Consider the following 22,395-nt stretch of genomic DNA (forward strand, 5'->3'; position numbering starts at 1 on the left):
AAGTCATTAAGAGAATAAGTCCTAAGAGTTCTCATCACAAGGAAAAAATATATTTCCTGTTTCTTTTATTGTGTATCTATAGGAGATGATGGATTTCATTAAACTTATTGTGATAATCATTTTATGATGTATGTAAGTAAAATCATTATGCTCTATATGTTAAACTTATACAGTGCTGTATGCCAAATATATCTCAATAAAATTAAAAAGAAAAAAATCCCCATTTTTAACTAATTCCTAATCTTGATGACCTCCTGGTAATACTCAGAGAGCCACAGGTCTGCATTAAGATTGCCATCTTGGCCAACAGCAGAGCCTGGTGTCTGAGGTAGGAGAGGAGAATATATTTTAATGAACAGGCGTCCTTATTTAATTATTTTTAAGGACTATGCCAAGAGTTCCACCTTCCTTTTCCTTACTCTACCTAGAGAAACATCTGAGGTGGGCAAACTTGTCTGTATACCTGGGCTCTACTTGTAGTACATATGCAGGAAGCTGGCTTGCATTCAGTTTCGCTATGCTTTTGGTTCCAGCGACTTGAAAAATATATTAATACTAACACTTTGAAAGGAGGCAGTTACATGGAACATGTGAAATAGATACAATGGAAATTGTGGGTGTGATATTTAACTGGGCTTGGACCTCAGGGCTGAGCAACAGGATAAATGCCAGAAAAGCCTTGCTGTCCTAGGAACCACCTGAATTCTTAGAAACTAAAATTAAAAAAAAAAAACAACACACTTATGTGTTTTTGGGGCTTCCCTAGTGGCTGAGTGGTAAAGAATCCACCTGTCAATGCAGAAGATGTGGATTCCACCCAAGTCAGGAAGATCCGTTGGAGAAGGAAACAGCAACCCACTCCAGTATTCTTGCCTGGGAAATCCCATGGACAGAGAAGTCTGGCAGGCTACAATCCACGAGGTCACAAAAGAGTCAGACATGACTCAGTGACTAAACAACAACAACAGCATGTCTATCTTATGGTGTAAAGCTCTGAGAGCTATCTAGTTCCTTAATTTCCAGATTCATTGAAGATACCCATCTGTGTACAACATGTACTTTTTTTTAACTATGCTTTTTTTTTTAAACTAACTTTTTAAAAAAACTGTTTCTAAAATTTTTTAAAAAAGGATATATGAATGCTCCACCACCAAGTAAGTCTCTAAGACATTCTCCAGGCCAGAATACTGGATTGGTTAGCCTTTCCCTTCTCCAGGGGATCTTCTCAACCCAGGGATGGAACCCAGGTCTCCCAGGTCACCTGGGTTGCAGGCGGATTCTTTGCCAGCTAAGCCACAAGGGAAGTCCAAGAATACTGGAGTGGGTAGCCCAGTCCTTCTCCAGGGGATCTTCCCCACTCAGGAATCGAACCGGGGTTACCTGCATTGCAGGCAGATTCTTTACCAACTGAGAAATCAGGGAAGCCCACATATACTGGCATAATCAAATCAGATCAATATATTCTAAGAAAAGGCCTACCTGATCAGTGTGTTCCCAATCTGGTGCCGGATTTCATTCCACTCCTCTTTGCTTTTTCGAGGCCAAGAATTCATGTTCATTTCTGGTTCACTAGGTTTGTGGTTCAACTTCATGGCCAGCGTATCTTTCCTCTTCACTTTGTTGGCCAGAGCACCTTTGCACAAGAGAAAGAAAAACATGTAGAAGCTTCAGGCTCAACCTTACCTGGAGCTAGGTAAGAATCTGAACAAACATTATCAGAATCCCAGCTTTCTAGTTGGCCTCCAATGAGTCACCTAACATAGAGGTGGGGGTAAAGCTGAAGATATCTAAAAATCTTTGCAGCAGATGGACTCAGATGGGTTAACTCTACCTTTTCCCTTCTACCAGTTCTCTCTCTACATTTTCTTCTTAGTAAGAGTTGCTCTGAGAGGGATCATCTAAGCAGGGGACAGCCTCTGAATTACAACAGAAAGGCATTCGAACTAACACACCTCAGATGGTTCTCCTCCTAAAATTGCTTTCCATTTTCAGGAATCAGGATTCTATTATTTGCAGATGGGTATATATGAACATATATATTTTTTCCTTTGCCCCATGAACATAGTTAAGTTTATAAGGCTGAAGGAGAGTATCACTTCTGTCTTTTCCACAAAGCCCAAACACTAACTTCCCTTTACTCCACATTCTTTAATACCATCAAGATAAACATTTTTTAAATCAAAACTAAACACATAAAACCTGATTGACTCAACCTATTGGGCTCCCTCTGACTGGCTTGTATGACGGGAACAGCAAGGACAAGTGTCTTTCCCAGAGGCTTCCAATAGCAGTCAGCCAGATGCCTGGGTGGGAGAGGGTGTCTGCATCCATGCATCTTACGCTTGCTAAGACCACACACAGCTGTATCTGTACGAGAGCCTTCTCCTTCTCTTTCTCTCCCCTTCTTACTATGATGGCTTTCATCTTCGTCCTCTTCATCTCGGTACTGAATGGGACCTTCTGAATCAGAGTCACTCTCTTTCCCTTCTTCTTCCTCCTGCAGACACTGCGGTAGTTTAGGAATGACTGAGGTAGATGCTACATCTTCATCGAATGCAAATATGTGGCTTTGCTCCTCCTCTTCTTCATCGTCTGGACTAACAAATTAACATAATTACATTTCCCTTTCAGAGACATAAAGAGTAATTGATTTGCAAGTCAAAGTATTAAATAACTGAAAAAGTTCATGAATGAAATAATTTATAGTTTTTTTCCTTATTTTTTTACAATCTTGCTAAGAAACTTTTTAGCAGCTATTAATCTGAAGGGCTCTGGGCTCAAATCCCAGAGCTACAACTTATTTACTAGATTTTAAGTGACCTAATTTTTCTGTAAATGGGGATGATACCTACCTGTTGGCTTGTTGTGAGAATGAAATAGACAAATTCTAGAATGCACTAGTGTCTGGCACACAGGGCCTTGATGACCTATATATAAGATGCAAGTCTGCTTTGGTGTGCTAAATGAGAAGACTACACAGCATCTGACATAGTACTTTGCTCAGGGAAGACACTCAATAAAAATACTGAACCCACTTCTCAAACCAAGGAAGCAAAGAGAAGTAAAGATGAAAACTAACTTTTCCCCTTTACATTCTGGAGGCATAAACTATGACGTAACCTACTTCAAATTCCTAAACTGTCTCTTTCCAGGATATGAAATAAGTAAGACCAGGAAGTACAAGAAATTATGGCAGAACAAATAAAAAGGAGGATACTGAAACAGCTCTACAACAATTCTTTTAGTAAGACAAATTTCCAGCTTGCCAAGAAATGTTACCCTTCAGTCACAATTTGTCTGAATTTTAAAAAGACGGACAAAGTAGGAATAACTACTGAGTGGGGACAGATGAACTAGAGAAAAGATGAGCAGTTCCAGTCTACAGAGCTGGAATACTGAACCATTTTTCAGAGCTCCCTTCTTTTTCTTTAGGTTTCTCCCTGCCCTCTCTACCAAGATCATATGCCAGGCACTCGAGCTTTCAGATTTGTCTAATTGCATTCTCACAAGCTTATGAGGTCGGTATTATTCCTGTTTACAGGCTGCACAACTAAAGAGAAGGAAGGTCAAGTGACACACACTACTGTAAGCTAGTAGTAAGAGGAAGAGCTGGGATGTGAACCCAGAGCCAGCTTACTCCAAGGTCAATGTTCTGAAGCACCACGTTACACTGCTTCCTCTATGAGACATAAAAATGCACAGTGGTTTTAATTTTGAAGTAGAGAAATTTGTAATTTCTGTATCATGGAAATTTCTGCTATGGAAACAATGTCATAGAAATGAGCAGGGTAAAAGTCCAAATTCAAGAACGTGTCTTATTTGTTGAGTACTCTTCTTAAGTTTGTTCACATTTTCTCTATAAGTAATTTTTTCCAAGAAAGGCTAGCTAGAGTAAAGAGGGAACAAGAAGCAAGCTTGAAAGGCACTCACACTTTTAGCATTTCAATAGTGATGGGAAGTGACCTGGTCCGACCCAGGGTACTGCTGTCCTCAGAAAAGTTGTCGCTGTTCTCGAAGAGCAACGAATGAGCTCTATGAGAGCCCTCCAAGGGAGGAGTCATGGGAAGTGGGCTGGTTAGGGCCTGCTGGATTCGGATGTGCAGCGGGACTGGGGGCAGCCTAGGGGGTACCTGGGGCTCCCCGAAGCTGTGGTCCAACATCCTCTTGGGTACTTCCCTTTTCTGGCTTTCCTGCTGGGGAATCTCCTGCGGTAGGTCTAAGGAAGGTGGAAACTCAATTTCTGGCACAACTTGGAAAGTCTTAGCAGGGAATGGAGGGGACTGAGGGGGTTCTGGAGGTATATGAGCAGGCAGTGGGGAGGAGGAGGGAGTCAGCAGGGGTTCAGAGCCCACAGAGCATGCGCTCTTCTCTCTCTGATCGCTTGGTGCTTTTGTGGCGGTGGTGGCAGCAGCAGACTCTGAGGTGGGTACCAAGGCTGATGGAATGCCTCTCTTCGGTGGTAAAGGTGGGGATGGCTTTGATAACAACGTACCACTGTTTATTGCTTGGGACAATTCAGCTGGAAAAGAGAAAGCAGTACCTCAATTTAAGATGGTTTTACAGTGCTTTGAGGGGCCAGCCCAGGACCTAGAATTAGAGCTGAGTTCAGTCTTCATCTTCCGTGCTAATTATACCATTTTATGGCTTTGCCATTCTCTACCTCATCGTGAAACAAACAATTAATATTTAAATATGTAGAAGGTCCAACAGACATATAGAGGTGTGAGATGACCACCACCTTAATACTCTAATGAGAAATTTCTTACTTTTTTAATAGCAGACATGACAACTTTTTATGACTTGATCTTGGTGTAGATAAAGTTAATACAAAAAGAAACAACAACAAAAAAATGTGGCTAATAAGTTCTTTTGTCTAACAACACTTCATATTCTTATACAACAGATCATCTTTACCATCTTACAGAAGGAAAAACTGGGGCCCCAAAAGTTAGGTGGCTTGCCCAAGATCATACTACAAACTGCTAAGGACTCAGCTAGTTCCCAGGACTCATTCTTATGAGGTTCCATCCTCTGGATTCCCCTGACTTTGTTTTTCACTAGTACCCACACCTCTTCCTGTCCTTTACATCCAATCTGCCATCTCCACTTTTCAGTACACACGGGCTCCTTGACGACAGGGCGTCCCTTGTCTCCATCAGCATATTCACAGGGTGGGGCACAGTGCCTGGCACACAGTGGTCCTCAACACATGTTTATTAGATGAGAGGCCCCTCCCCGTACCATAGCAGTATATATCCTTATGTGACCCCCCAAGCCCACACGTCTCAGGTGTCGATTGAGCGAAGTCCCTTTTAGAACTCCAAATGGCTTTTAAGAAGTGGATTATCACATCACAAAAGGTCAACCTGGCAAAATAATTAAACAGCAGTTCTCTCTCTCTTTTTTAACTTTCTAAACAGTAGTTTTCTTGGTCACCAACCTCCGACCCTCGACCCAAACCCCTCACTTTGGTCCCACCAATTGTTTACAAAGGTTTTATATGTCTTACCTAGACAGCAACACCTCAAGTTTCCCTAAAATAAAAAAATTTAATTGCTCTAAATCCCATTCCATTGGCAGCATTCAAAGTAAAAGTCTAGCTAATATGATGTTTTAATGTTATTCTTCATAAGTAAAATTTTAAAAGGTATTTCTAGAAAATACTACATATACTTATAAAAAAGGATTCAAAAAATGGAAATTTTAGGATCAATGAAAGAGATATATTCTGGTAGATTGGATTTTTGCTGGCTGGCTAAAAACTGTTGCTGTTCAGTTGCTGGAAATGGCTAAAAACAGTGGTTAGCTATTCCATCTACAACAAAATCCAACCCTGACAAGATCAAATCTGAGTATTTTAACAACTGAATTGATAAAGTAAGTTACCTTTAGTGATTTAAGGGAAACATTTACCTGAAAAGGAAAGGACTTCTGGTACACACACTGTGATAATGGCATTTGGCATGGGAAAGACGCAAAATGTTCACTGGAGGGGTTACAATTCCCTTCATCAGTTATTGATGGAGGTCCTTCCTTAGTCCCAGTACTCCTAATCAGTCCTTAGTCCTAATTCTATCATGCCTGTTAGTAGACACACCAATGTCTAAATACTGATTTCCAAATGTTTGTGTTTCATGGACCAACATTATTAAAAAGACATTCTCAATCAATCTCAGGTTGTTAATCTTTACATTTTAATTATTTTCAACTAAGGGTTTTTTGGCCATGCTGCATTGCTTTTGAGATCTTAGTTCCCTGACCAGGGATTGAACCCAGGTCCCCAGCAGTGGAAGCATGGAGCCCTAATCACTAGACCACAAGAGAATTCCCTCAACTAAGCCTCGATATTCAGTAAACCACTCTTTAGCATAACCCTTTCATGAAAAAAAAAAGGTCTTTTAACACCAAAGAATTAAGAAGATCCATAATTTCAGAATAAAGGATAAAGTTTTTTTCTGGCCGTGCCCTGCAGTCTGTGGGATCTCAGTTCCTTGACCATGAATTGAACCCAGACCATAGCAGTGAAAGCCTGGAATCTTAACCATTAGGCCACCAGGGAACACCCTAAAGGATAGTTCTTTAAATCTATTTAACTTTAATAAAAACTCAGTGAACTATCCTATTTTTCTCCTTCAGCTGAGGACTGCTCATGGACTGCTGTCAATCCCTCAGTCACAGCGCCTATTGCTTTGGGCTGTTCACCTGAGGCCAGGAGCGGCCTCTATAGTTTGGCCCAGGGTACAGTACAGACAGCAGTGGTTCCTGATGTGTGGTTCCCATATACAGAGCATCAGCATCATCTGCGAACTCATCAGAAATGTAAATTCTCGGGCACCACCCCAGACTTACTGAATCAGAAACTCTATGGGCAGAGCCCAGCACTCTGTGTTTTAACAAGCCCTCTAGGTGACCATAATGAGAACCCCTATGTAAACAACAGTTTGAAAACACAAATGTACAGACAGAGGCCTGCACTCTAGAGTTGAAAGGCCTGTATTTGGTTTCTCTCTCTCACTAACTATAACCTTGAGCCAATCACAACTTCTTCACTTTCTTTTTGCCCTAACTATACACTAGATAAAACAGATAAAACTTCATATGGAGGTTTTGAAAACAAGTGTAGGAAAGTTCCTCGATCCTCAGAGATAAGTCAACATGGCACTATCCATCCAAGGCTGTGATAATAGTAATAACCTCCATCCTGTTTTTCTCAAGCTACTCCAACCTGTTATACTCACAATGAATTCTAAGCCTGTTTTTCAGGGTTCTAGTCACTCCACCTAATTTGGTTAATTAGCCATTTAATGAGCACACTTTTTATTTCTTCATTCAATCATTAACAAAAACTTTAAGCAGTACTAAAGCTAATATCATTTTTCTTGAGAAACTACTTTTTTCTTCTCCTCCCTTTCTTGAAAATTCCTCTAAATTTATATAAGGAAAACCAATCTAAATATAATTCCTGTACATATAAAAAACTTACTAAACCAATAAAAAGTTACTACCTTCCCTGCTTTAATTCTTCTACCACTCATTTTATTACGAGTAGCATCCTTAACTCTCCCAAGACAAAACGTGATTTTATCAAGATAGTTTAAGTAGCTTTGCAGTTCCCCATGAACATGCTGTGTTAGATACTGAACCACAAGTTACTCAGGCACCTCTACAATCACCACTTTATCTACTGGGTTTATGTTGAAGGAAGGCATGCATTGGCAGTTTAAAGTAGGTTAAAAAAACACAAAAAAACAAACCCTTTCACCATGTAGGTCAAACCCACGTCTGTTCGTATGTCTAGTCCACCAACTATAAACAGCAGTTCAGAAACAATGCTTTAGGAAAAATAAGTATTAATCTCCTAAACCTTGAACCTAATTTCAGTGATATCTGACCCCACTGTTTCCATTCATAGCCATCTGTCTCATTTTCAAGACTTTTTTCTATGCTGAGGGCATTCAAAGGGACAAGCTATGGAGAACTCTCTCACAGGCCAAATCAATATTGTACCAATTACCCAATAAAACCACCATCTAAAACCAAACCAAACCCCAAACTTTGGAAAGCTAAAGACTTACGTACCAATGACAGGGTTGCTGTTTCTGTGAGTTGGTTTCGGGGGTGGAATAGGGGGCTGCTTGGCAGGGCCTGTGTGAGTAAGGCTCAGGGTAGCAGTGGTGTGAGTGCTGGCAGGAGCAGCGGGCAGAGTCCTGGGTGCTTGGGAAGGGGGGGCAGAGGAATGGACAGTTTTTGCTGGGTTCGTGGCAGCCATGGTAGCAGCAGGTGCTGTGGTGATGGCAGTGGTGGAGGCAGACGAGCTGGGTCTGGCCAAGCTGCCCGAGGAAGTGGCATCCTTTGCTTGCCCTTCATTTGCTTCGTGAGAAGAGGACAAGTGTCTTTTAGGGGGTTGTAAAGGCTGTTTGGGTATACTCTCGGGAACGAACTCTGCTTCAGAATGAGGCTGGCTTCCACTGGAGCCTGTGAAATAATAGATGGGATTTAAAAGGAAAGAGAGTCACAAGACAGGCTGAAAAAGGTAACACACCTACCGCTTATGGTCAACTCCATCTATTATTTAACGTACAGGTTGGTTTACAGACAAAGTTTCCCAACCTCACACACTTTAGGATATAACACTTTCTCAATCAGTAAGAGAGGCTCGTTATGATAGTGATTTTTCACACAAGAGCCAGGCAACTGGACACAGAGTCCCTTGGGTGAAGGAGGAGGGATGTTTAGCCTGAAAAAATCCCACAGACATCTGATATTTAATAGCCTTTTCCCATTTGGCTCAGATGGTAAAGAATCTGCCTGCAATACGGGAGACCTGGGTTTGATCTCTGGGTCGGGAAGGTCCTCTGGAGAAGGAAATGGCAACCCACTCCAGTATTCTTGCCTGGAGAAATCCATGGACAGAGGAACCTGGCAGGCTACAGACCATGGGGTCGCAAAGAGTTTGACATGACTGAGCAACTAACACACCTCAGTCCTTGAGAATCACAAATTTAGGTATTTTGTAAATATAAGAATGAGGGGAGAAATTCTATTTCAAGCGGCAACTAGTTGAAGAATTGCTAGAGGGAAACAGAAGTCCCTCTGGATTTTACTTCTCCTCTGGCTCCTGCAATCCCCTGAGATAAATGAGAATGACCAGTCCATGGCTCTTAAACTAGAAAACTCAGAGTTAATTACCTAGTCGCTTCTTCGGCTCCTCTTCTGGAACAGGCTTCCTAAGACTAGCTATTCTTTCCGACTCTTCCTCTACCTGGACTGGACTAGAAGATCTGGTGCTCCCTATGAGGGTGGTGTGGCCGTTCTTTAATGTGGCATGGCTCAACTTCCCTGGATCCTCACCACCTGCAAGGTCCAAAAGAAAGAGCAAACTGGTGGACTGGCGTCATCAGGGAGGGAGAAGAGTCAGCAATTTCTAACCTTTCTTATCCCCTTCATCCAGCCCTCTTTCTGTTTTATCTTATTATTGAGATCTAAATTATTTGGATTTACAGTAGCAATGAAAATAAGTAATTCCTCTCTCCAATAAACATTTGATTGTCTATTATGTGCTTTGCTACATGAATAAGACAGATTCCTTATACATAGGTAATCACTATGTTAAATGTTAAGAGCTATAATGAATAAAGTGCTACGGTAGGAATGAAGACACAATTCTCCTGGGGGTGGCAATGGGGTTAGAAAAGCTTCACAGAAAGTGGTAGCTAAACTGGGTCTTAAAGGGGGAGCAGGAGCCTACCACTCAATGACAAGATAAGGAAAAACACGTAGGAAGAAAGAATAGCATGTATGAAGGTATGAGATTATTTGACATGTTTGGGAACTGACAATTAGTTTGGCCTGGGAAGAGAACAGATGCCCAGAAGAAAGCGTTAATAGGAATGAAAACACAAGCAAGAACAGAGAATGGGAAAGTAAGCAAGAGCCAGGCTATGAAGGGTACCAAACGCCAGGTAAAGGAGTCTGGACTGAATCCTGTAGGTAACAGGAAGCCAAAGAATTCAAGTAGGAGAGAGATAAGATCTGCTCTGTCTTGTAGAAGATTAACTCTGAGAAGGATGAGAAGGATGCATTAGGCAGTGATTGGAACAGGAAAGCTAATAATGAGCAGAAGGCAGGTGAGAAATAGCAGAGGTGCCTGAGGGCATCAGGAGTAGACAGCAAGGGGGAGAACTGATAGATCAAAGGTAAACCTAACACACATGACGGATTCCTATAAGCTAAATGGCAGGATTGATCACCAGGCTGCAGGCTTTGGGATGACCACTCATCGCTATTACACTTGTAGGTTAAGAACTTTTCACAGAACAGTTAGACAAATGTTCCCAGTTACTGGTGAGGTTACCTAGACTCCTTTGGAGGAGAGAACTGAAAAACTGAGGTAAGAGTCTGAACTGTCTCACCTCCTAGTGTCATGGAAACTGGAACTAATTACTCTCTAGTTACTCTCTTTGTTTTTCATAGGCAGATACTCCTTGTAGACTCCTGCACACCAACCCAGCATTTCCTACTAAGAAATTAGATAGTATCATTCTTTACACAGTCTCAATAACAGGTGGAGCTTGGGTTAAAAGTAGTGAAAAAAAAGTCTAAGTCAAATGAGCACTGAATGAAAATGTACTTCTAAAGTGAAAGTATTCTGACAAGTATTTGTATTTTAAATTTTAAAACAGAGGGGGCAAGATGACAACAGCTATGCAAATGTAGTAAGTTACTACTCATGTTAATATAGCTCAGCTTTAACAAGAAACAGGGCTTTCTAGAATGTAAAGCAATGAATCACTTCAAAGCCAACAAAGACCCCCACTTTAGAAAAACATGTAGTGAAAGTTTAAGACACATTATTAACTAGTTTCTACTCAGCACATACCAGCAAAAGTGATCAGTCATTTCTCAAGTTACTTAATCAGGATTGTCTACTTTGAAGTAAAATTTCTTCTATTTAATGCAAAGGGTCTGTGCTAAACGCTAATGGAGTAGAATAGAAATATTAATAGAATCTGGCCTGAACATCTATGAGTGCTTTGCAACCCCCAACTCAGAAAGTCCATGATATATTTTATAATACGGTCAAGTCAGAACCATAATCAAGCCAAAAGCCGTTTCTGAGTATGAAAAGAATTGCAAGGTTCAAATACTGCTTTTAACCTAAACTGGAGATCCATAAGCAGGCTGTAAGGCCCATCTCAGTTTCTTCTTACGGAGTAAAGCTTAGGTCAGTTCTCTGGTTAGCATAGGTGCATCTTGTCCAATGGTTACAATTCTCTTGTCAATTAGACCTTCAAGCTTGCTTCTAGGTTAAAAATAACTTGGACCAAAAGCCAGTAGGAAGCATATAGCAAAACTGACTGATTGAAGGTGAAAAACAAGAAGGAAGTAATGTATGGGGTTTGGTGAGTGAGAAAGAAAGGTGAGAGACAAGAGAGGGCATGGGGTGAGGAACAGTTATTATCAAAAAAGCAGCGGCCAAAGGTGCTGTAAAAGAGGCATTATAATTGTAGCTACCCACCTAAGTACCTACAAGATTTTGTGTCCTACTGTAAAAAACAAATAGACTCATGAAAAAACAAGTTATACATGCTCATTACTAACCATGCAGAAAATTTAGAAAAATAGAAAAAATCTTCTATACTCCCATTCTAACATCCAGAAATAACTAATGCTAATGATATTTTAGTATATTTCCTTCAAGTTTGTTTTCTCTGCTTAATTTTTATATAGTTGAGATAATAAATACATAATTTAATTAAAATTTGCAAGTAAGCAACACAATCACATGGTCCAAAGCCTAGAGTATAATATTCCATTGGTTTGGTTCCTTTCTCCCACCAACCAAAGAATATATTTTTAAAACTTTGCTTTCAGATTTGTCTTACGCAAAGTAGCTCTAATGAAGAGAAATGAAATGCAACCAGTGTATTACAGTCTTACTTTTCTGATAAGCTGCTTCATATAAGTCACATTGGAGAAAGTTCTGACATTATTAAGCCAGCAGTGAGTGTTGAAATACCAAAGCATGATCTTCATGACAGACTAACAAGAAAGATTAGGGTAGCAATATGGGCGTGGAGATGTATTTGATAAAAAAAGAAAAGAAAATGACACAGTTCTACAGCTAGCACAAAGTTGAGGATGTACAAAGAGAAAGAGAATGTTGGCCCCAAGGATCCTTCACCAACCACTAAATGGCAATTTCAGAGTTAAAGACCATAGCCAGATAAGGAAGGCACTTTGGAGGGAAGGTTGAAGGAAGTTTTTTTATTCCCCTCAGTAAGAAAATGGACTTTAATATAGAAAATAAGGAGGTAATTATTAGAAGAAATACAATCATTTTGTTTACCCCTTAAGTTGAGATTCTTAAAAAAAAAAAAAATCAATTACCCTCACTTTTTATGTTTTATTTAATATTTTTTCTTCATTAGATGTTTTCATTCCCACAAAAAATATATGCCCACTTATATGCAATAAAGGGGTGGGGAGTGGGAGGCACAAACTGTGGGGTATAAGATAGGCTCAAAGGTGTATTGTACAACAAGGGGAAAACAGCCAATATTTTGTAATAACTCTAAATGGAAAGTAACCTTTAAGATTATATTCAAAAGGCTTTCTTTAAATAAATAAAATACAGATGGTATGGCATTGAATTTTATAGAAATATCTTAATCATTATTTAGTATTTTTCATTATCAAGTTTAACACCAGTAGAGAAAATGGTACAAAATAGAAATGTAAATTTCAAAAACATATTACCAGGAAAACACCTGAGCAAGCATCATGGACATTAAGAAATATTATAGAATGTTTCTCCTTCCCCCACAAAGCAATCACTCTTCTAACTCTTATGATAATCCTTTCTTTGTGTTTTCATTATAGTTTAATCACACAATCATATATTTCCAAACACTGTTGTTTCCTTATACTTATAGAAATAATACAATATATATTCTTTCATGACTGACTTCAATTGCTCAGTATTACTGATGAAATTCACATTAAAGGAAGTAGGTATAGTTTGTATTGCCATATAATATTTCATTTTATCAATGTATACCCCAAGTTACTTATATATTTTACTACTGAGGACATTTGGGTTGTTTCTAGTTTTGCTCTGTTAATAAACATTGCGGCTATGAGCATATTTATATATATCTCCTGATACACATGTATACATGTGTTTTTGTTCCGTATATACCAAAGACTGTACATAGGTTTACAGTCTTTGTAAACTGCCCACATTTAGCACAGGCGGCTGCAACCGGCACCCTTAGCACGGCCGAGAGGAGCTACCCCACGTCTGCGGTCAGGGGCAGAAGCCGGGAGGACCCCATGCCGGAGAGGACGCAGCCAAGAGGAGCTACCCCACGTCCGAGGTCAGGGGCGGCAGCCGGGAGGAGCTACCCCACGTCTGAGCAGCCGAGAGGAGCTACCCCACCTCCGAGGCCAGGGGCGGCGGCCGAGAGGAGCAACCCCACCTCCAAAGAGCAGTGGCTGCCCAGGAGGGCCTAGAGGAGCTATTCCACGTTCAAGGTCAGAAGGGGCCGCCGTGAAGAGATACCCCACGTCCAAGGTAAGAGAAACCCAAGTAAGACGGTAGGTGTTGCAAGAGGGTATCAGAGGGCAGACACACTGAAACCATACTCACAAAAAACTAGTCAATCTAATCACACTAGGACCACAGCCTTGTCTAACTCAATGAAACTAAGCCATGCCCGTGGGACCACCCAAGACAGGTGGGTCATGGTGGAGAGGTCTGACAGAATGTGGTCCACTGGAGAAGGGAATGGCAAACCACTTCAGTATTCTTGCCTTGAGAACCCCATGAACAGTATGAAAAGGCAAAATGATAGGATACTGAAAGAGGAACTCCCCAGGTCAGTAGGTGCCCAATATGCTACTGGAGATCAGTGGAGAAATAACTCCAGAAAGAATGAAGGGATGGAGCCAAAGCAAAAAGAATACCCAGTTGTGGATGTGACTGGTGATAGAAGCAAGGTCCGATGCTGTAAAGAGCAATATTGCATAGGAACCTGGAATGTCAGGTCCATGAATCAAAGCAAATTGGAAGTGGTCAAACAAGAGATGGCAAGAGTGAATGTCGACATTCTGCTGCCGTTGCTGCTGCTAAGTCGCTTCAGTCGTGTCTGACTCTGTGCGACCCCAGAGACAGGCTTCCCCATCCCTGGGATTCTCTAGGCAAGAACACTGGAGTGGGTTGCCATTTCCTTCTCCAATGCATGAAAGTGAAAAGTGAAAGTGAAGTTGCTCAGTCGCGTCCCACTCTAGTGACCCCATGTACTGCAGCCCACCAGGCTCCTCCGTCCATGGGATTTTCCAGGCAAAAGGACTGGAGTGGGGTGCCATTGCCTTCTCCAGTCAACATTCTAGGAATCAGCAAACTAAAATGGACTGGAATGGGTGAATTTAACTCAGATGACCATTATATCTACTACTGTGGGCAGGAATCCCTCAGAAGAAATGGAGTGGCCATCATGGTCAACAAAAGAGTTTGAAATGCAGTACTTGGATGTAATCTCAAAAACGACAGAATGATATCTGTTCGTTTCCAAGGCAAACCATTTAATATCACAGTAATCCAAGTCTATGCCCCAACCAGTAACGCTGAAGAAGCTGAAGTTGAACAGTTCTATGAAGACCTACAAGACCTTTTAGAACTAACACCCAAAAAAGATGTCCTTTTCATTATAGGGGACTGGAATGCAAAAGTAGGAAGTCAAGAAACACCGTGAGTAACAGGCAAATTTGGCCTTGGAATACGGAATGAAGCAGGGCAAAGACTAATAGAGTTTTGCCAAGAAAATGCACTGGTCATAGCAAACACCCTCTTCCAACAACACAAGAGAAGACTCTACACATGGACATCACCAGATAGTCAACATCGAAATCAGACTGATTATATTCTTTGCAGCCAAAGATGGAGAAGCTCTATAAAATCAACAAAAACAAGACCAGGAGCTGACTGTGGCTCAGATCATGAACTCCTTACTGCCAAATTCAGACTTAAATTGAAGAAAGTAGGGAAAACCACTAGACCATTCAGGTATGACCTAAATCAAATCCCTTATGATTATACAGTGGAAGTGAGAAATAGATTTAAGGGACTAAATCTGATAGAGTGCCTGATGAACTATGGACTGAGGTTTGTGACATTGTACAGGAGACAGGGATGAAGACCATCCCCATGGAAAAAAAATGCCAAAAAGCAAAATGGCTGTCTAGGGAGGCCTTACCAATAGCTGTGAAAAAAAGAGAAGCGAAAAGCAAAGGAGAAAAGGAAAGATATAAGCATCTGAATACAGAGTTCCAAAGAATAACAAGAAGAGAACAAAAAGCCTTCCTCAGCGATCAATGCAAAGAAAGAGAAGAAAATAACAGAATGGGAAAGACTAGAGATCTCTTCAAGAAAATTAGAGATACCAAGGGGACATTTCATGCAAAGATGGGCTCAATAAAGGACAGAAATGGTATGGACCTAACAGAAGCAGAAGATATTAAGAAGAGATGGCAGGAATACACAGACGAACTGTAAAAAAAGATCTTCACAACCCAGATAATCACGATGGTGTGATCACTGACCTAGAGCCAGACATCCTGGAATGTGAAGTCAAGTGGGCCTTAGAAAGCATCACTACAAACAAAGCTGGTGGAGGTGATGGAATTCCAGTTGAGCTATTCCAAATTCTGTAAGATGATGCTGTGAAAGTGCTGCACTCAATATGCCAGCACATTTGGAAAACTCAGCAGTGGCCACAGGACTGGAAAAGGTCAGTTTTCATTCCAATCCCAAAGAAAGGCAATGCCAAGGAATGCTCAAACTACTGCACAATTGCACTCATCTCACACACTAGTAAAGTAATGCTCAAAATTCTCCAAGCCAGGCTTCAGCAATACGTGAACCGTGAACTTCTAGTTGTACAAGCTGGTTTTAGAAAAGGCAGAGGAACCAGAGATCAAATTGCCAACAATCGCTGGATCATTGAAAAAGCAAGAGAATTCCAGAAGAACATCTATTTCTGCTTTATTGACTGTGCCAAAGCCTTTGACTGTGTGGATCACAATCAACTGTGGACAATTCTGAAAGAGATGGGAATACCAGACCACCTGACCTGCCACTTGAGAAACCTGTATGCAGGTCAGGAAGCAACAGTTAGAACTGGACATGGAACAACAGACTGGTTCCAAATAGGAAAAGGAGTATGACAGGGCTGTATATTGTCACCCTGCTTATTTAACTTATATGCAGAGTACATCATGAGAAATGCTGGGCTGGAAGAAGCACAAGCTGGAATCAAGATTGCCGGGAAAAATATCAATAACCTCAGATATGCAGATGACACCACCCTTATGGCAGAAAGTGAAGAGGAACTAAAAAGCCTCTTGATGAAGGTGAAAGAGGAGTGAAAAAGTTGGCTTAAAACTCAACATTCAGAAAACTAAGATCATGGCTTCTGGTCCCATCACTTCATGGCAAATAGATGGGGAAACAGTAGAAACAGAGTCAGACTTTATTTTTTGGGGCTCCAAAATCACTGCAGATGGTGACTGTAGCCATGAAATTAAAAGATGCTTACTCCTTGGAAGGAAAGTTATGACCAACCTAGACAGTATATTGAAAAACAGAGACATTACTTTGCCAACAAAGGTCCGTCTAGTCAAGGCTATGGTTTTTCCAGTGGTCGTGTATGGATGTGAGAGTTGGACTGTGAAGAAAGCTGAGCCCCGAAGAATTGATGCTTTTGAACTGTGGTGTTGGAGAAGACTCTTGAGAGTCCCTTGGACTACAAGGAGATCCAACTAGTCCATTCTGAAGGAAATCTGCCCTGGGATTTCTTTGGAAGGAATGATGCTAAAGCTGAAACTCCAGTACTTTGGCCACCTCATGTGAAGAGCTGACTCACTGAAAGACTCTGATGCTGGGAGGAATTGGGGGCAGGAGGAGAAGGGGACGACAGAGGATGAGATGGCTGGATGGCATCACTGACTCGTTGGACGTGAGTCTGAGTGAACTCTGGGAGTTGGTGATGGACAGGGAGGCCTGGCGTGCTGCAATTCATGGGGTCGCAAAGAGTCGGACACGACTGAGCGACTGAACTGAACTGAGCTTTCGTAGATTAGGTTAAACTATTTTTCAATGTGATTATTCCACTTTAACGCTTATAACAATAGTTGTATGTAAATTCCACTTATTTCATACCCTCATCAGTTCTTGTTCTTGGTCATTTGGTTAATTTTAGGTTTTCTAGTTTGTGCGTAGAGCTTTTATTTTGGTTTTAATTTGCATCTCTTAATTATTAATGAAGTAAGAAACCCACCTTTTTCTGTTTATTGTGCATCTGTATGTACTCTTCAGTGAACTGTCTGTTCAGTGCTTTTGCCGACTTTCCTACTGATTGCCTTTTCTTTTTTAATCAAAGTTTTAAAAATATATATTCTAGATGATGAAAGTTTTTTAAAGTCCTCTCCCCTCTCAACAACAGCAATAATAAAGAAAATTCAAATACCTAGTCAGAACCAAAGACCAAGTGTACAGAGACAGGCATATGCTATTTGAGTGTATGCATACTCACCCTGCTCAGAGTCTTCCAACAGAAGCCCTCTTTTAACCAGCTCTTCTCTCGGTTTTCGCATAGATATTTTTCTCTCTAAAACTAATATTAAATTAGAAAACAATACTCAGAAATGTGCAGACAAAAGTCAACACCTTAGGTAAAAGAATAAAGTGGTTCAATTTTCTATTCTTAGGAAAGAAAAGAATACAAAACCAACCTTCAAATTTTAAAACTTAATTTCTCTGGCATCCTGTGCTATTGGCAAAGTATCATTTCCAAAAGGAACTACACAAGTTCAGCTTTACTGCCCCCCCTTTTTTTTTCGCCACACTATCAGGCTTATAGAACCTTAGTTTCCTGACCAAGGATTGAACTCTGGCCTTTGGTAGTGAGGGGGAGGAATCCTAACCACTGGACTGCCAGGGAATTCCTTCCTTTTTTTAGAATTATTTATTTGGCTACGACAGGGCTTAGTTGCTCTGTGGCAAGTGGGATCTTAATTCCCCAACCAGGGATGGAACCCAAGTCCTCTGCATTCCAAAGTCCCTCCTTCCTTTTCTATGGAAATTTCAATAATGAGATACTTATGGACGAACTTTTTCTGGGAGGAAGTAGCCAAAATAGGAAAAAAGCAGCATCTTAGGGCTTCCCTGGTAGTCCAGTGGTTAAGAATCTGTCTGCCAATGCAGGAAACATGGGTTTGATTCCGGGTCTGGGAAGATCCCACACGCCACAAGGCAACCAAGTGCGTGTGCCGCCGCCACTGAGACCCGGCTCCGGAGCCTACGCTCCCCAACAGGAGAAGCCGCTGCAGCGAGAAGCCTGCGCACCGCAGCTGGAGAAAGCCAACAAACGGTGATGAAGACCCAGTGAGGCTAGAAAAAGAGAGCATCTTAGACCTGCTGTAGTTCAGGAGCTCCATTCACCACTCAACTGATAAACATTAATTCCATCAAAATACTTAGTGAGTGACCACTTGTTTTTTAATTCTAAAAGATTCAATTTCCTCTTCAAATAGGGGGTTATAGAAAATTGGGAAGAGAATGAAAAAGTTAGGTACTTCCAATGGGGAACTCTTTGACTCAGAACATATACATCAATTTTAACATCTCACCTTCTGATGTCTCTTTGAATTTATCACTTTTTTTTTTCCGCCATTTCCAGGGCTTGAAGATCTTGCCAAAGCCTGAGAACTTGCTCTTCCTTTTGGTAGGAGGCGTTATGTCTCCTGCTTCCACACAGTCCATGACCATGCCTAGGTCTGCAGTGGGCTGACCTATTTCTTCTGTTGCATGAGAGGGAGAGAGGGAAGAGAACAGCCAATTTATTATTTCAACATAATCTTGAAAATGTCCCTTCCCCTCTCTTCCTGTGGTAGTTGGAAAGGATCAGAGCAATGATGAATAATCATGCAGACAGACTCCATGGACACCAGACATCAAAATCCAGAACAGATAAATTACTAAGGGGAAAAAGAACCCAATGGAGCTGACACATCATTTTAGGACAAAAATTCAATGAGATGATCATAATCAGCTCAAATCTCTTAAAGGCACATGCACACACAAATGTGAATCTCTTCCCAATATGCATGAGATCTTGCCTCAACGTAGGCTTCTTGGCATGGGGGAAGGCCAGTTAACAATACTATCTCTTGTGTCACTGAAGCAGAGAATTCCATCGGTGAGTGAGTCACTTTCTCTGTTAAACACTGCCCTCTCCCTGCTCTCCTTTCTCAGGACATAAACAGTCAGGGAGGGGATAACAATTTCTTGTGTATGTTATCAGATTATTTTCTCCCTTTGCAAAAAAGACCTTAGGTCATTTGGGAGTACTGGAAGGGACTTGGGGGATGGGACAGGGGTGTTAGAGATGCTTCAAAACAAAGGAAAAATTTAAAGTAGAATGAGAGTTCAGTTTGCTTATCACAAGATTGCTTTAGGGACAAAACTGATTCTAAAGATTTGACAAGAAACATAACTGACATGATAAATGTGCAGGACTGAAATGAAAGGCCATGAGTCCCTCATAATGACCACACATGCAGGGTTTAGTGAGTGAGCTTTAGTGGCACAGAAAGAAGCAGCCAAGACTGGGCCAAGAATAATAATAATAATAAAAAGCAGGAAGGCAACAACAAAAAAAAAAAGCAGGAAGGCAACACAATACAACTTTGCACTCCACCTACTGTCCCAGGGCTCTTTGGAGAAGTCTAGAGGAGAAGAAAAAAAAAGAGTCATGTGGAATAACAATCCTGGAATTCAAGTGGGGCCTTTACTTTGTAGAAATACATCAAGTGCCACATACTATATAGTCACGTGTAATAAGTTAACATATTTACTGTAAATAACTTCACATTTGAAGCAAATAATGCATTTGGAGGTGGGGAGAAACAAAGGAGCATAATATAGGCACTAGAAAAACCTCTTAATAGATATTTTTTCACAAGAGAAAACACACAGTCAACAAGCATTTTTTTTTTTTTAAGAAACACATGCCCAATTCAATCTTTTTTCAGTTGGTAGGTGATGAGTCTAGGGAAGTCTATTGGTAAAGATCAGATTTACACAATCGTAATTAGAATGACTGCAGCGATGGCTGCTGATACATTATTTTGCCTAAAATGACAAGGGCAAAACAGGGGCCTGGTTTCTGAAGTGCAAGAGATGATGTCTTTACTTGAGGGCATCTTGGGTCTCGACTATTCTAATTCTTTACATGAAATGCAATAGAATATAACACTGGATCATATTTTTTCAAGGTTGGTTGCTCCTGTCCTGGGACAGACCACCAAGCACTAGCGGGAACACGTGGTACTGCTTTTAAGAGTGAATGCTTTAACTAAGACAGTATTCTACCAATTATGGAATGTCAGTGAGACCTGAAGACACTGAAGAGCACTCATTATATAATATTTAACATATGTTCATGATAACACTTTCAGGAATGAAGCTAAGTAACATAAGCTGTTCTTTCTCAAATATTAGCCTTCCTTACTGAGGCAGGGATAGACTGAAACTTTAAATCTCTTGCTAACCCACCCAATGACTGAACTTCACTCAGTTCCAAAAGACACATAGGAAAATGCCTGTTTGGTTAAAAGTAATAGAGAAGATAATATAAAAAACCAAAAACCAAGCCAAGACAAACAAAAAACCCTCAAACTAACAATGCGAAAGTAAAAATTCTAAGTGCTATGTGATGCTTTTACAAAGAAAAATAGGCAAAAAACTTTATAGAAATCTTAGGCAGTAACAAAATCACAGAAAGTTGTTGTCTGTAAAGTCTTAAAATGAAAATACATCCAATCTAGCCTGCTTCCACTATCTTTTTGATACCTAACCACATTCTTGGCAAATAGATGGGGAAAAATGGAAACTGCAGATTTTATTTTCTTGGGTTCCAAAATCACTGCAGATGGTGACTGCAATCATGAAATGAAAAGATGCTTACTCCTTGGAAGAAAGGCTATGACAAACCTTAATAGCATATTAAAAAGCAGAGACATCACTTTGCGACAAAGGTCAGTATAGTCAAAGCTATGGTTTTTCCAGTAGTCATAATATGGGTGTGAGAGTTGGACCATAAAGAAGGCTGAGCATCAAAGAATTGATGCTTTTGAACTGTGGTGTTGGAGAACACTCTTGAGAGTCCCTTGGACAGCAAGGAGATCCAACCAGTCCATCCTAAAGGAAATCAACCCTGAATATTATTGGAAGGACTGATGCTGAAGCTCCAATACTTTGAACACCTGATGCGAAGAGTCAGTGCATTGGAAAAGATCCTGATGCTGGGAAAGATTGTACATGGGAAGAGAAGGAGGTGACAGAGGATGAGATGGTGGGATGGCATCACTGACTCAACGGCCATGAGTTTGAGCAAACTCTAGGAGATAAAGGAAGACAGGGAAGCCTGGCGTGCTGCAGTCCACGGGGTCACAAAGAGTCGGACACAACAACTGGGCAAGAAATCGCCTTCTAAAGTAGGACTTAGTTTATCTGTTTTGCTGCTGCTGCTACTGCTAAGTCGCTTCAGTCATGTCCAACTCTACTGTGACCCCATAGATGGCAGCCCACCAGGCTCCCCCGTCCCTGGGATTCTCCAGGCAAGAACACTGTTGTGGGTTGCCATTTCCTTCTCCAATGCATGAAAGTGAAAAGTGAAAGGGAAATCGCTCGGTCGTGTCCGACTCTTTGCGACCCCACAGACTGCAGCCCAGCAGGCTCCTCCGTCCGTGGGATTCTCCAGGTAAGAGTACTGGAGTGGGGTGCCACTGCCCTCTCTGTTATGTGTTTTAGTTCTTCATTATATTGAACAACATGTATCCCCTTTTTCTTATACATTCAAAACAACAAAATCATGATATCCAATCAAACATATTTATGCCTGCTAGCGTATGAGCTCAAAATAAATTCCGTTTATATTAAGTCACAGTGTATCTGGAAAATACCAACAGCTTATGATAAAAAGGAATGCATCTGCCATCCAGTCACTGAACACAAAAAGCAAAGACAGCAGTTTTTTTCTTTGATGCTTTATGCAAATGTGCTTAATCTTCACATCCATAAAACTTTTAGAAGTGGGTATGCCTCTTGCATCATGAAGTGAGGCTCAGCCACACCCAGTCCTAACCCAGTTGTTATTATCCCCAATTTATTCATATTCTCACATTCTCCTTTCCGTATTTTCATATTCTCCCTTCTCTCCTCCTCACTTTCATGACAAACAGAACATTATTTCCGTGACTCCCAAAGCTGTTCAAATACTTGGAATCAGTTCAGTTGCCTTTTCAAAACATAGAATCTGCAGGAGGTGGGCC

General features: G+C 40.9%; 1 protein-coding gene across 8 annotated transcripts in view; it reads right to left on the reverse strand.

The window, feature by feature from the left end:
* PHACTR4 (phosphatase and actin regulator 4) overlaps positions 1-22,395 on the reverse strand; it is a 109,346-nt gene that overhangs the window by 16,095 nt on the left and 70,856 nt on the right. For 3 of the 8 annotated variants that reach the window (XM_027518763.1, XM_027518770.1, XM_027518737.1), the window contains 7 exons: positions 18,691-18,861; positions 17,595-17,675; positions 9,190-9,354; positions 8,080-8,475; positions 3,931-4,519; positions 2,410-2,597; positions 1,480-1,633 (listed from right to left, as the gene is read on the reverse strand). In XM_027518763.1, coding sequence (XP_027374564.1) covers positions 1,480-1,633; positions 2,410-2,597; positions 3,931-4,519; positions 8,080-8,475; positions 9,190-9,354; positions 17,595-17,675; positions 18,691-18,861 — 1,744 coding nt within the window. Of the gene's footprint in view, positions 1-1,479; positions 1,634-2,409; positions 2,598-3,930; positions 4,520-8,079; positions 8,476-9,189; positions 9,355-17,594; positions 17,676-18,690; positions 18,862-19,760; positions 20,981-22,395 lie in introns of those variants that run through there. The other 5 variants (XM_027518779.1, XM_027518788.1, XM_027518744.1 and 2 more) reach the window with 3 other exon arrangements.

This window comes from Bos indicus x Bos taurus, chromosome 2 (genome assembly GCF_003369695.1).
Source record: "Bos indicus x Bos taurus breed Angus x Brahman F1 hybrid chromosome 2, Bos_hybrid_MaternalHap_v2.0, whole genome shotgun sequence".
In the NCBI taxonomy this organism is placed as follows: Eukaryota; Metazoa; Chordata; class Mammalia; order Artiodactyla; family Bovidae; genus Bos; species Bos indicus x Bos taurus.